This window comes from Arachis hypogaea, chromosome 8, assembly GCF_003086295.3.
Source record: "Arachis hypogaea cultivar Tifrunner chromosome 8, arahy.Tifrunner.gnm2.J5K5, whole genome shotgun sequence".
NCBI classification, from domain to species: domain Eukaryota; kingdom Viridiplantae; phylum Streptophyta; class Magnoliopsida; order Fabales; family Fabaceae; genus Arachis; species Arachis hypogaea.
In genome coordinates, this window is record NC_092043.1 from 45,164,282 (window position 1) to 45,178,065 (window position 13,784).

The window sequence follows — 13,784 nt, forward strand, 5'->3', positions numbered from 1 at the left end:
AACTTGGTGCAGATACATTGAGCAAATCTAAAGATGAGATGAAATGAGAGATGTTCAATCTGAAGAAAATATACATCTCACAATTTCATCTTTAAATTTGCCAACCACATCATAAACCAAGTTCAACTTGATGCATGGTAACATTGTCCTAATAAGTATAGCTCAAAGAGTATCTCAACAAAAATCTAAATGGTACAACAATATTTGAAAGATAATTAGATTTCTTCATCTCATCTGACAAAGACAACTGATGCTTGAATTAATTAGCAGGAAATTTGAGTTCATGTGCACCATCCATCTGCCACATGATATGCAACATAGTAACATTGACTTGCACATTTTTCATTTCACAATTGACTTGCAAGAAATATAATGCGGAGAATATAGGATAACAGAGGCAGTGTAGAAAGTAATGCAAGTAGTTTACTTGATTTGACTGTCAACAAAGTCAGAATTTGTTTGGAAATCCCAAAATTGTCCCTGGAAGCAAAGCAGGCTCAGTGTTCATCTTTAGAACAGTAATTGTTACAAAAGCCGTTTTCAACAGGTGCCTCCAATACATCTGAAATGAACTTAATTAAAGAACAAAGCCCTCCCAAGAAGTTGTGATCAATGGCACCTTTTGCATCCGCCACATGTGCAAAGTCAACAAGTTTAACAAGAGCACCTGAACTACTACTTCCTTTCATCAGAGATTCCCTTTCATATACCATGAGGACAGAACAAGAATAGAAATGAAAAATAGTTTGAACCTCAAACCATTTCTTAAGTTCCAGTAGCTGTTCCAAAATTCCAGAAGGTCCACCAAAAACCTTAGACGCAAAAGAACAATCTGGGTGTATGTTATCATTTGAAGACACGTTGGAAGAAACAAACCTACTCAATACCAATTTGGCATCGTTGGCAGCTAGGTTTTGAAGAAACTTCCTGCCCGGCTGCCAGACCGATGCATCTTTGGAGGAGGTCACTAACTTCAATCCTGATATTCTAAAACCCAATGTCAGGCTAGAGGATTCTCTATCCTTTTTTAAACACTTTTCAATGTAGGACTCAGAAGCTTGCGGATCCCAAGTCCTAGAACCAATTTTGATATCCATTACAGACGGGCTCTGGTAACTGGAGACAACATCTTCCAAAACAAGATGGGGTTGTAAGCCAGAGCCATCAGATGCATTGATAGCCTTACTACCACGAAAAATGGGGAAGTATCTGCGAATGTTGTCGGGGACCCTGGGATCAGAAGACAGGGAGGTATAAAATGCAATTTCTTTGGAACCACGTTCATCATTTTGAAGAGGCTTGTAGAAGTTTCCAGAATCGTCTATTAGGGGGCCAAGGACACCATCTTTGGCTTGATGACCAGCAACTTGGTGCTCTGGGATCTTAAACATTTTCCTGTTGATAATGGTAACAAACCTCAGATACAATCACAAAACATTAACATGCGATTTCCAAGCAGCAATTGTTTCATAAACAAAGTTCTCATTATGACACAATCCTAGACAATGAGAGTGGGACCAGAAAACCCCACCATCTTAAAAAATCCCATAGGGACATGTGGTAGAGTTAGCAACAACAAAGTATTGCTCATTAGGTAGCATGATGATCATTTATATATATAAATAAATAGAAACCATAAACTTGGTAAATCTCAAATTAATCAATATAACAACCTATGAAATGGGCCGACACTTTCCCATCCCATCCCAAGCATGCTAATGCAAGCTTGTCCATCAAAATGACATAGAGAACAGAAGCATCAAAATACTGTTTATTGATGCAGTTCACTAGCAAGTGCAATCAGCATCAACGACAACTAGTATTCAATTATCCTTAATTCCTTAGTCCCAAGATCTATGAGAATAATCAGAATATCACGGCTGTAATATACGGTTGCCTTGGAAAAAACTAATGAAAATCAAGCTTAGCATAGGGTGCAAGGAAGACGAAGCAAACATGTACAACTTGGAGGAGAATATATTTGGGAACATGACAAAGTGCTTAAAGCAAATCCTTCTGTTGCTGGGGACTGATAAAAATATTATTCCCCAGATGCTAGAAGTTTGCTTTATCATTCTATTTTTGTTTTTGTTCTAGTTTCTCTAGATACTGAGAATAAGAGCACTCGTATTCAGGAACTACCCTTGAACTGTCTCAATATTTATACAGAGAATAATTTTCATGCAACATTTGTGATAGACATTTAGTTTCTGAAAATAGTCTTCACTGCCTTTAAGAAAGAAGCTTTATTAGAGAAACTAGTTTTCACAGAGGCATTAAAGCATGAAATGCTTGCCATTTTATTATTAGAAAGGGAATAAAAAGGGAGGAAACACAGAGAAACACAAAATGAGACATCTTAATATATGTAAATTTGAGAAACATAAAAGAAACAAAATATGATTAGAAAGGAATAATTGCAGCACACACACACACACACACACACACACAATGGGACCTCTTATATATTTTGAAGGGGGGAGATTAGAAAGGAAAAGCTACAGATAGAACGATTTAGATGCATAGCGAATGGGAAAAAAATTAAAAAGGGTGGAAAAAATATAAAATATACAGAGAAAGCAATGTAAAGAGGGGTTCAATATCATCAACCATGTTAACAAATAGACCTCCAATCAGATCATGTAGAGTTTAACCATTATCCATACTTTTTTCTTTTTAATATATTCTGGTGGTAAAACTGAGGCAAAGTGAATGTAAGTCACTCTCAAGAAATACCTGATAGAAGTGGGGATTTAAGTCAATAGGTTCGTAATTTACATACAAACAACATCCAATAAAAAAAAGCAAGCCACCATGTACTGGTGTTTGAATCTGATGCACACAAGCCAAGGAGATAACATTACATCAAATCATGAATCAGTGGAAAATTAATATTATTATTATCACAAGTCATGACTCTATTTGGAAATACCAAACTATGCAAGAAGCAAACATCAAAGTAAAGCAAATTATGCAGGCAGGCATGTCGGATGTTACTACTGAGGATGATATGATAAAAGAAAAATGAGGCATCACATAGATCCTTCAAAATGAATAACTTCAGAAACAATAAATTTCTAAAACTAACTTGCCTCAAATCTTAAGCAAAATCTTTCTAAAATGTCAGACTTGTTTTTTCACTTATTTATTTTGTGATAATCCAACTAATTCATTATATTCTTGTACCAAACTTGTCATAACACAGGAGCTTCACATTGTTTTGGTTACTATTTCTTACTTAAAAAAGATAGAAACATATATCTTTTGGTACACTTAAAAGAAAGGATTTTACTCTATCCATGCATTAGTTAGAACAGACTGCTACATACTAATCGTTCAATTTATCAATTAATAACAAAAATACCGAACAAAAATTTTCTGACAATTTTTTCAATAACCAAACTAATAAATAAATTAGTGGCATCAGAATGAATGAAGAGTGATCTTCAAGTTCTTTCCAAGCTACAGCATTTTCGCTGTAACACCTTTATCACATGGTATTCAGGAAATAAAGATTTCAGGTTTATACAGCATAATATGCAGCACAAGCTTCAATTGTGAAGCACAAAACCCTAATTTTGAAATGTTTCTTTTCTAGCCATCCTTTGAGCTTATACATAGGATTCGTTAATTAAAATCTTCCCAGAAGAAACCATAAAAACACATTAATCTTTCTCCTTTTCTGTTAGAAACCCACATTAGGGAAAGTATATAGACAAAACTCACCTTAAAATTAAGAGAGACAGATCCCCAGGTGACTATCTCTGTGAATTTTAGAAAAAATCTAAGCAGAAATCTGCAAATAAATAAATAAATAAACACACACACTGAAATCAGCTCACCAGAGAATAAAAAATAGAAAGTTTCAAAACCTGAGCTACTTAGCCCAATTACCTGAATCAGAAGGCTCTTTACCGCATTGCCTTAGAAAATTTGTTGACGGAGGTTGCAATGTTGAATACTTCTCTTCGTTGAAATCACAAAAGAGGATCATAGTTAATGATTGAATCGTATTGCTATCATTTATCAAGTAACAAGCATTTGAATCTAAGATCATAGTCCAATATGCAGCGAAGGAGCTACATGCATTTTGTTTTTCCTTTTCTTCTTTTTCGATTATTTTCTGATTTACGCGTAGAAATGCAAGAAAAAACAATGCTAGTAATGAGTGCCTGAATGTTAATGCAAAAAGAGAAAAAGAAAGATCGCAGAGGTAATGAAGATTAAGTAGAAAGTGATTACGGCAAAAATTGCAGAGGGAGAAAGTTCTCCGTCACAGAGAAACTAAGAATGAGAATGACAACGTGACTGTGAAAGGTGCGAGATGCGTCGGTATAAAGCCAAAAGCCGAAAACACGCCAAGGGCAAAATGGGGATTTCACGCATCCACCTTTTGTTGTTTGGTCTGAGTCAAACGTTGGCCTCTCAATTTTATAATTTTTTTTTTGTGACTAAATAGAAAAGAAAGAAAAAAGAGACAAAACCAAATTAATTGGCTAGGGTCATATCTAAATCTATTAGATGTTGAAGCTCACTCCATGGTTGGCTCCAATTCGAGTGAATGTCCGCGACAGAAGCAGCTGCTTTAGCCATACAATCTGCAACACTATTTGCAGTCCTCTGAATTAAAAGAATAGAGACTCTCCAATTCCAATTCATAACCTCCTGAATATGCTTTGCCAAATCCCATTCCGGAATATCCTTACTAAGCATTCTTTGGTTTACCAAGAAAAGAGCTTCTAAACAGTCTGTTTCACAAATAACCTCACGAAATCCACTCTCCCAAGCAAGAAGTAAACCTCTCCAAATTGCATACAATTCAGCAAAAAGAACACTGCACACTTCGACTTTTCCAGTGCAACCTTTCAACCAACATCCATCAGGATTGCGAATAATACAACCAAAACCAGCATAGCCAGAAGGAGCAAACCAACTAGCATCACAATTCAATTTAACAGAATGAACTGGAGGTGGAACCCAATGCAAACAAAGTGAAGGAGGAGACAGAGATTGATGCATAGCAAAAATAGTGTGAAACTCCCTTACTGAACTACGAATCAAACTCACCACTTTACTAGCACTCCATGAATCATCTATATTAAATAAGTCATGATTTCTGCTTCTCCAAATCCACCAGATAGTCGAAAAGAAAAGAAAAGCACCTCCACTCCTTGCACCTCTGTAGAGCCAATCATGTAAATTCGAGTTATCTGAATACAAGTCTAAAAGGGTCCAGACCTCCTTGGCACTAGGGCACTCCCGAAGACAATGAAGAGTGGATTCAGAACCATTCTGACACCGATGACAGGTGCTAGATAAAGCTAAACCACGACCCAAACGAAACTCTGCTGTAGGAATAGCATTATGGAGACTGAGCCAAATCAAGAACTTATACTTCTCAGGAATATGCAGACGCCATACCCACAACCAATTATCATGCTCATTCCAGTCAAACTTTCTTTTGGCTAGCCAACTGTACCCACTCCTAGCTGAGTAGAGTCTAGAAGATGCCACACCCCACGACCAACCCGAACTCTCTCCAGCATTCAAATCCGGATTATAAGCATTCAAACGCTGTTTGACATCTTCTGGAATGATAGAGAAAATATCATGGAGATTCCATTGACCATCTTTCCAAACGTCTCTAATAGTTAAATCAGAGTCAGATATATGTACAAAAGAGACATCTTGAGCAATTGGGCCCTCAATACTCCAATTGTCAAACCAAAAAGATTGATCAAGTGACCCAATGCACCAAGAGAAGGCATCCTTAAGAGCACCAAAAGCCTTTGAGATACTCTTCCAAACATGAGAAGCATTGCAAGGGACAGGGCCATCTAAAACTCTCTCATTCCTCAGATACTTCGCCCTCAATAGAGCAACCCAAGACTTGTCCTGACAATGAAAAAGTTGCCACACCAATTTACCAAGTAAAGATATATTAACACACGCAGGGTCTCTAACACCCAGGCCACCAAATTTTTTTGGAGTGATCACGGTCCTCCAATTAACAAGAGAAAGACCTCTACCATCAACTTGACCCTTCCAAAGGAACTGTCTCATCATAGAAGATAATTTATCGCAAACCCAATTTGGAAAAAAGGATACCTGCATATGATAGACAGGAATGGATGCTGCAACAGAATTGATCAGGCAAAGTCTCCCTGCTTTATTTAGAAGCCTTCCTTTCCAATTAGCTAATCTTCCCCTCACCTTTTCAATCACCGAATGAAAAGAAGCCCTACTGGTACGGGAATGATTAAGGTTAACTCCAAGATATCTTCCTAAGTCCATAGCAAAACGTATTGAAGAAACACTAGTAAAAATATCTCTTCTACGAGCAGTCACATTTTTAGAACAAAAAGCTTTAGACTTTTCAAGATTCACTTTCATGCCAGATGCCTTGCAAAAAATATTAAGAGAATGCATGACCATTTGGACCTGACTTTTTGTAGCCTGGCAGAAGAGTAAGAGATCATCTGCAAACATCAAATGAGAAAATTTTGGGCCACCCCTAGTGACAGAAACTGGTTTCCACACACCCTCGACCACCTTATGAGATATATAGCAGGCAAGTCTTTCCATACAAAGCACAAATAAGTAAGGAGACATTGGATCGCCCTGTCTAAGCCCCCTTCTAGGAGCAAAACTATCCAATCTATTCCCATTCCACATAATAGAAAGAGAGGATGCACGGACACAAGTCATAATCAAATTAACAGTGATGATAGGAAAACCAAAAGCAATGAGAGTACTCTCCAAAAACCTCCAATCCACCCTATCATAAGCTTTTTCAAGATCAATTTTAAAAGCAAGAGTACCTTTCTTGGATTTTGTGTGCTTCATGAAATTCAAAATTTCTTGGGCCACAATAATATTATCAGGAGCACCACAACCCGGAATAAAACCTTCTTGTAAAGGACTAACAATATCTGGAAGAAAAGGCCGAAATCGGTTAGTCAATACTTTGGTGATAATTTTATAAACATTACACAAGCTAATAGGCCTGAAATCTTTCATAAAGGTAGGATTATCAATTTTAGGAATAAGCACAATTAGAGTTTCCATGATGCTAGGATTTAAGAACTCTCCCAAAAAAGCGCTCCGGACAATATTCCAAATTTCAGTGCCTACTATCTCCCAATATTCTTTAAAAAAATAAGCTTGAAAGCCATCTGGACCAGGAGCCTTAAAAGGGCTCATACTGAATACTGCTGACTTGACTTCCGCAAAAGAGACATGGTCAATTAACCTAGCACAAGCCTCAGTGCTTAGAGTGGGCATCGGAACATCCCCTAAACAATCAACCTCAACCTCTTCCGTTGTACCAAAGAGATTCTTGTAAAAAGAGAGGGCTTCTTCCTGGAGAATATTTGGATCAGTAGACCAAGACCCATCTCTAACATATAATCCATGTACTCTATTATGGTTTTTACGCACCAAAGTCTGAAGATGAAAGAATTTAGTGTTTCTATCCCCATACTTGACCCACTGCTCTCAATTTTATAATTTAGAATATGAACACCACACTCTTAGAGAACCTCAACGGTCAACACTGTTGCGTAGTAAAAAGAAAAGTGTCAGTTGAATTGAGATGCAGGATATCGAGGGGAACACACATGTCTGGATGCCAAATTTCATTTTAATTTAAAGCCTTTCCGTCAAGATTAGCAACCAATTGAGGCTGATGGGTTGCTGGCAACACTCAACGACGACGAGCTGGTGGTCGGCGGCGGCAACGGGCTGGTGGCAAGGAGGTGAGAGCAACAGAGAGACCCGGAGATCCGGTGAGAGACCACGCGACGGTGAGAGCTTCCAAACCCGAAGCCGTGAGTGGTGGTGAGTGCTTCCAAAGAAACACTTTACTTCATAATAATTGGAGGAATACCCAACCGGTCCCGTTAAATTTTTTTTGAAGGAATACAAGGTTTTTAAAAAAAATATTATTTTAATTTTTGATATTTAATTTTACGAGAATAATTAATTTCTGTATCAATGATTTTTTTTAAAATATATTTATATAAAATATTAATTATTAATATATTTTTTTATTTAACTTTTAAAAATAAAAATAATTTAAAAATTATAAATATTTTTTAGTTTTACTTGTACATAATAAATTAATTAATATATTTAAAAAAGATAATAAAAAAATAAAAATAAAAATTAAATGACATTGATAATTATTTTTAAAAGACAACGAATTTTTAATAAAAAAAATTATTAATTTTAATTTTTAATAGATAAATCAATAGTTTAATATGTTAAGTAGGATTATTTCATTAATACCAATAAAAATTATTAACAAAAAAACTAATCAATCTCATAAAAATAAAAATTAAAAATCAAAAAAATTATTTTTTATTGAGAATTTAATTATCTTTTAAAATAATTATCAGAGCTGTTTTTTTCCAATAATTCATAATAAGTATTTTTTTTCCACTTAATACTCAATAGGGGTAAGATGGGCATCTCCTATGGCATCGCAGTGGGAGCGCACGTGAGGAAGGAACAGGGGTGTGCATAGAAGGGAATGGATTTTCTCAATTTTTTTTAATAATTGAAGGAGTAAAGTGTAATTTTTTATTATTAGTTTTATAAATGAGACTAAAAATAAATATAAATAAGAACAATGAAGGGTTAAAGATTACAATTTACCTTCTCAATTTTTTTTTAACATTTGAGAAGATTCATTCCCTACATGGAACAAGCCGTTGGAATGGATACTTGAGTAGATTCGGATTCATTTTTAATATTTTATTAGATCTATGTTAAGAATAATTCGACTCTATATCAATCTAAAATAAATTAAGTTATATTGAATCAATATTTATATAAAATATAATTAGTACGTATTTCTGTAAATTTATATACTAAATAAAACAATTTTTTAAAATTAAATTTGATAAATATTATATAAATTTATGTAAAAAATAAATTATTTTAAAAATAAAATGATATTTATAATATAAAATATTAATTAAAAATTAAAAAACATATATAAAATCTGTATTTTAGTTTTATAATATAACTTCTGGCCAAATTCACTCGACTCGAAGCACAGTTTAAATTCAATACGAAAATGATATTGGATTAAAAATGACAAACTCAAATCATTTTCAGTTTATCAAGTGATTAACTCCCTTATTTGTTTAAATAAGTGTTCATTATTCAAATCTTGATTTTTATATATAACAATTCTTTGACAAACAACAAATTCTTAAATTAAATTATGATACGAGACCAAATTATCTTTAACCGTTCAGACTGCAAAAAAAAAAAAAGGACAAATTCAAATTCGATAAAAATATACTTCCGTTAAAATGATAAGCAACTCAATATCACTCAAGTAACGTCCCAAATTTATAAAGATCTGACTATTTACATAAACACAAAATCGCATTACTGGTACTTTTTATATGTAAAGAAATATAATCTTCCAAAATGCTGCATTTATTACAGTAAATTGATATCGGAAAGTTTAGTCATTTACATGCTGATTAAAGAACAAAAAATCAAGAGTTGATTATAAAATTATGTACTAAAACAACTCATTTATAATGTAAATGTTCATTATTTATTGTACTGTACTTAACATTATATAGTGGTTAAATGTGGAAGGAAAATTCCTAATGAATTTAATGTAATCAGTCGTGAAATATAAATATCTATTTTCAAGTAATCATGTTTTGCAAATCAGGTGGCTTTCATATAATTATGAATCCATACCTAAATTAGAAAATAAGGTGGCCTTCATCAATATGATCTTGGAATTTATTTGAAGATTTGGCATAATAATCACTACATACTTGATATCTAGGATCTCCTTGTTATTTGTTAAATTTTAAAAAAAATAAAAATAAAAATGGATGATTTGATGCATTAATCTACTGCCATTTCTGGATAATCAATGATCAAAAAAGAAAGAATACAAAGTAATAAACTCCTAATGAAATTAATGGCTTTGATCTTTGTCACTGTCACTTTGTGGTACATCCTTGGATACAAAATCCAAGTATGTACAAGGAGGAAAAATAAAAAGAAGAGAGGGAAGGAATGCAATATAAAGTAATTCTATCTCTCTCGTACTCAACCATCTAATTTTGAAATTTCAATATAGCACAGAATAGGTTTACCTGAAATGTATCCTTTCCTACAGAATCATAGACTACTTCAACTCCGTTGCCTGATGTTATCTCGTTGACACGAGCAACATAATCCTCTTCTGTATAGATTATAACATGATGACAACTCCTCCCTAGCTTGGGCCGCTTTCACTTTATTGGATACGGTTCCAATAACAGTTGCACCGAGAGCATTAGCCCACTGGCATAACAAAGATCCAATTCCACCAGCTGCTGCATGAACGAGAATTGTGTTTATATTAGTCTGTGTTTATCACCATGCTGAAGCAAAATTAAAAATGTGTTGGTTTTAGGATGAAGCTTGATTTTAGTACTTAATAGATAACATAGTCAGCTATCATATTCCCTCTAGTTTTCAACACTGCATATGCCTCTATTACTTTATTTGAAAAACATTACACTAACTCCCTTATTCCTAAAATCATTTCTTTTAAGAATTAAAAAAAATATAAAATGACTACATTAACTTAGTTATTTATTCTATTTCTATTTTTCTAATATGAAAACAAAAAAGATTTCCTTCAGATGTAATGGCAACCCAATATAGAAACACACCTTGAAACAATGTCGAATCAGAAAAAGAGCTGTCATGCCCTTTGACATGACGGATGCCCCAATAGCTGGGTCAATTGAAGGAGGGATAGGGACTACTTTTTCTGCAGGTAGAATTCGCTCTTCAGTATATGAGCCTAATGGTCGACCTGCATAACCTACCAGATCTCCAACCTTTGCACTAGTGACTCCAGCACCGACAGCTATGACAACCCCAACAGCCTCCACACCTGACACATTAAATAGGAAAATGATACCTCCGAGTTCAACACAGCTTTCAGTTAAATGTTGGAAATTAGAAACTTATCATAAATGCATATATTGCTATTGAAATTCTTTAGCTCCAAAAACAAATTGGAGGAGAAAAAGTAGTTAATGATTTCAAATTGGATAGTCGGTAAATGTAATGTCGCACTAAAACAAAAGCACCCCAAAAGTAGTCATCCTGCTGGGTTCGACGGCTTCAATTTAGGTATTATTATTAAAAGTCAATTTATAAATAAAAGAATATTTGATAGGACAAAATACAGAACACGGAATGACCATCACCGTCCATGCAGGAGAGGAGGTTCATGTGTTTTTTCCCTTTTTCTTTTCACTATTTTAGTGATAAGCTCAATAGAAAAGTAAAAGAAAATAAGCACAGGGAACAATTGAGTAACATATATGTGACAAGCTAGTTATATGGCTGTATTTATAATACAATCATATTAGTAAATCCCCTAGAAGAATAACACTAACCATATCAGCTCAAAGAGTTTATTGTTAGAAAGATTCAGCCATCAAGGGTTTTTCCAAAATGTATAGACTTGGCATTCCCGAATTGCTTAGACCTAATAGAGTGTATAGTAGCGTTAGCATAGACTTGCTTGTACAGGATTGTATAGCATTAGTGTATGGTATCCAGAATCAACATCCAGCATTGGACAGGAAGTGTTCAAAATCCTTAGCCTTCTGACAAGGGAACAAACCACAGCATAGCAGACCAAGAATTTAAGGATTAAGTTTTGTTTTTCCTTTCTTTCTGTTGTCAATGGGTAACTCACGTTATAACCTTGAAAGGGAACGAAAGTGAGGAGACAAAAAAACAGAAAAAAAAAAAAAAGAGAACATAAAGATCCAACCTAGAACAGAAGGAACCTAAAGAAACCCACAAAACAAAACCTCCAACACTCACCATCATTACAACAATGTTTACCAATACCTCAAAAAACACAGCACTAGAAAATATCATAATAAAAAGTTAAAAACCTCCTAGAATCATGCCACCACCTACAAATAACAAGCCTCCAACAAAAACGCCCATTTAGCAAAACACTGCTCATATGTCACTCAGCACTCAAATGCAAATAACTCCAATATATAGCAAGAGACCTCGCTTGATTGAAATCATTATTATAGAATATTTTTCATTCCATAAAACATGCTCGTTAGAAAATTTGTCATTGAAGGTGTGTGCATTGCGCTACAACAGAAAAAATATCACCACATAGAATAATTTGGTAAAAGTAAATCAAATTAACTAACCCGGAGTGTAGGGGAAAGAAGGGGCTTCATAAACTCCTGTGCGAAAGTACACATCAATGAAGTTAACCCCAATTGCTTTGTGTTTCACACGAACCTCACCTTCTTTAGGCTCTCCAATTTCCACATCCTCCCACTTCAGAACCTGTAATCAATCGGTAACAACAAAAGTACTTAACAGAACCATGAAACAAACCTCAGAAGCACCATCCTAATCTTCAATAATTCAACAATTCATAATCAAGATTAAATATGACGACTTTCAATCTATTTGTGCATGACTTGCATTAAGGAATCATAGAAACAAAAAGCATCACTTTTTTGAGAGCGAGTTTGAGATAATGATATAAGCATCCTGTGGACAACTGTTTGCCCTTAAGTGGATGATTCATGGCGAAGGGATTGGTCAATGTGTTTGGCCATGGATAACCATGGAAACCACTCGACAAGAAAACAAACAAACACAATATATGCTTTGATATCATATATTAAGACCATCTTTGGGAACCTATAAAATAGTTAAAAAATTTCTTATAAGTGTATATAATATTTTGAAGCTTATGATTATAAGCAAAAGCAAATTATACTACTTAGAATCAGCTTCTTCATACATTTCAAACACAATAGTTATCATAAAATCACTTGTCATCCCAAACATAAATTGACTGTCACATAATCGATTATTATAAAAGCGTGATTATACAAATAAGAATTATCCAAATAAGTTTAATTTTTCAGTGTTACCAATCACACCCTAAAATTGAGTAAACCTAACTAAACTGCAAGACTTAGATTTAACCTACTTGATTGAGCTGATTCTAAACCAAAGGACGCATGTTCATAGTTGATAATTATAAATCATAATGTCATTATTTAAAAAGTAACTGAAGATAATAATAATTGTATCATGAGATTTTAAGTAATAAAATGAGTTAATGATTGTAAAGTAGATAAAATGAAAACAAGAATTAAGAGAGAGAGAGACCTGAGGGGCACCAATTTGATGAACTCTGATAGCTTTGACCATGTTAATTTGATGATGAGAACGAAGCTAGAGGTGTTGTGAGAGAGTTCATTAATGGAGTGTGTGTTATTTGTGGTTCAGAGTCTCTGTTGATGGCAAATTCAAAGTTGAAAGGGAGTGAGAGTGAAGCGTTGTTGGCAAATGACGAGGGTACATGCAACAACTTTCTTTCTATACTGCTGCAAAAGAAGTTCTTGCAGAAGCGGAAGGTAAAGGAAATATCTCAACTTCTCAAGTTCTGGAATTTAAATTAATTTATTTTGTTAGCACTAAAGTTTATTTATCGGATATTTCAGTCGGTTTGCTTCTAGTCAATGGGTTGACCGGGTTCAAACTTCAAACTCTCACATTTGTTGTGAACAATTGAAATGAATACTTAATCGACCCAAGTTAATTGGAGAAAAAAGTTTAAATTAATATCAGTTCTCTTTATTATTTATATATCTTAGTTGTGTCATAATAATTAAAATAAATGAATAAAATTACGCACCAAAGATTTATAAATACAAAAGTATATTTTAAAGATTGTTTTTTATAAA

At 34.1% G+C, this 13,784-nt stretch overlaps 2 protein-coding genes and 1 long non-coding RNA gene across 5 annotated transcripts; 1 reads left to right on the plus strand and 2 right to left on the minus strand.

Annotated features, from left to right (window-relative positions):
* Positions 1-203: 203 nt before the first annotated feature.
* LOC112707741 (inositol polyphosphate multikinase beta) lies at positions 204-4,370 on the minus strand. 2 transcript variants are annotated; one of them, XM_025759654.3, is made up of 4 exons: positions 4,243-4,370; positions 3,895-3,961; positions 3,727-3,796; positions 204-1,395 (listed from the first exon to the last, which is right to left on the minus strand). In XM_025759654.3, exon 4 carries the CDS (start codon positions 1,389-1,391, stop codon positions 498-500), a length of 894 nt encoding a protein of 297 aa, XP_025615439.1. In that variant the 5' UTR covers positions 1,392-1,395; positions 3,727-3,796; positions 3,895-3,961; positions 4,243-4,370; the 3' UTR covers positions 204-497. The 2 variants fall into 2 exon arrangements, with proteins under 2 accessions (XP_025615439.1, XP_029144437.1); XM_029288604.2 differs by lacking the exon at positions 4,243-4,370 and having other exon boundaries at positions 3,895-4,033.
* Positions 4,371-7,699: 3,329 nt separating this feature from the next.
* On the plus strand, positions 7,700-8,653 carry LOC140174868 (uncharacterized). Its single transcript, XR_011864895.1, has 2 exons — positions 7,700-7,839; positions 8,458-8,653. It is a non-coding gene; the product is annotated as an uncharacterized lncRNA (long non-coding RNA).
* Positions 8,654-9,936: 1,283 nt separating this feature from the next.
* LOC112707742 (uncharacterized) lies at positions 9,937-13,630 on the minus strand. Of its 2 annotated transcripts, none has more exons than XM_025759658.2 (4): positions 13,207-13,630; positions 12,225-12,366; positions 10,701-10,927; positions 9,937-10,355 (listed from the first exon to the last, which is right to left on the minus strand). In XM_025759658.2, exons 1-4 carry the CDS (start codon positions 13,246-13,248, stop codon positions 10,275-10,277), a joined length of 492 nt encoding a protein of 163 aa, XP_025615443.1. In that variant the 5' UTR covers positions 13,249-13,630; the 3' UTR covers positions 9,937-10,274. The 2 variants fall into 2 exon arrangements, with proteins under 2 accessions (XP_025615443.1, XP_025615442.1); XM_025759657.2 differs by having other exon boundaries at positions 9,937-10,358; positions 13,207-13,597.
* Positions 13,631-13,784: the final 154 nt, after the last annotated feature.

Coding starts and splice junctions, on each gene's coding strand:
- LOC112707741 (XM_025759654.3), bottom strand. CDS start 1,391: ATGTTTAAGATCCCAGAGCACCAAGTTGCTGGTCATCAAGCCAAAGAT.
- LOC112707742 (XM_025759657.2), bottom strand. CDS start 13,248: ATGGTCAAAGCTATCAGAGTTCATCAAATTGGTGCCCCTCAG. Junction 10,928..12,224: donor TTCTTTCCCCTACACTCCGG/GTTAGTTAATTT, acceptor TTAATGTGTCAG/GTGTGGAGGCTGTTGGGGTT. Junction 10,359..10,700: donor TGATTCGACATTGTTTCAAG/GTGTGTTTCTAT, acceptor TCGTTCATGCAG/CAGCTGGTGGAATTGGATCT.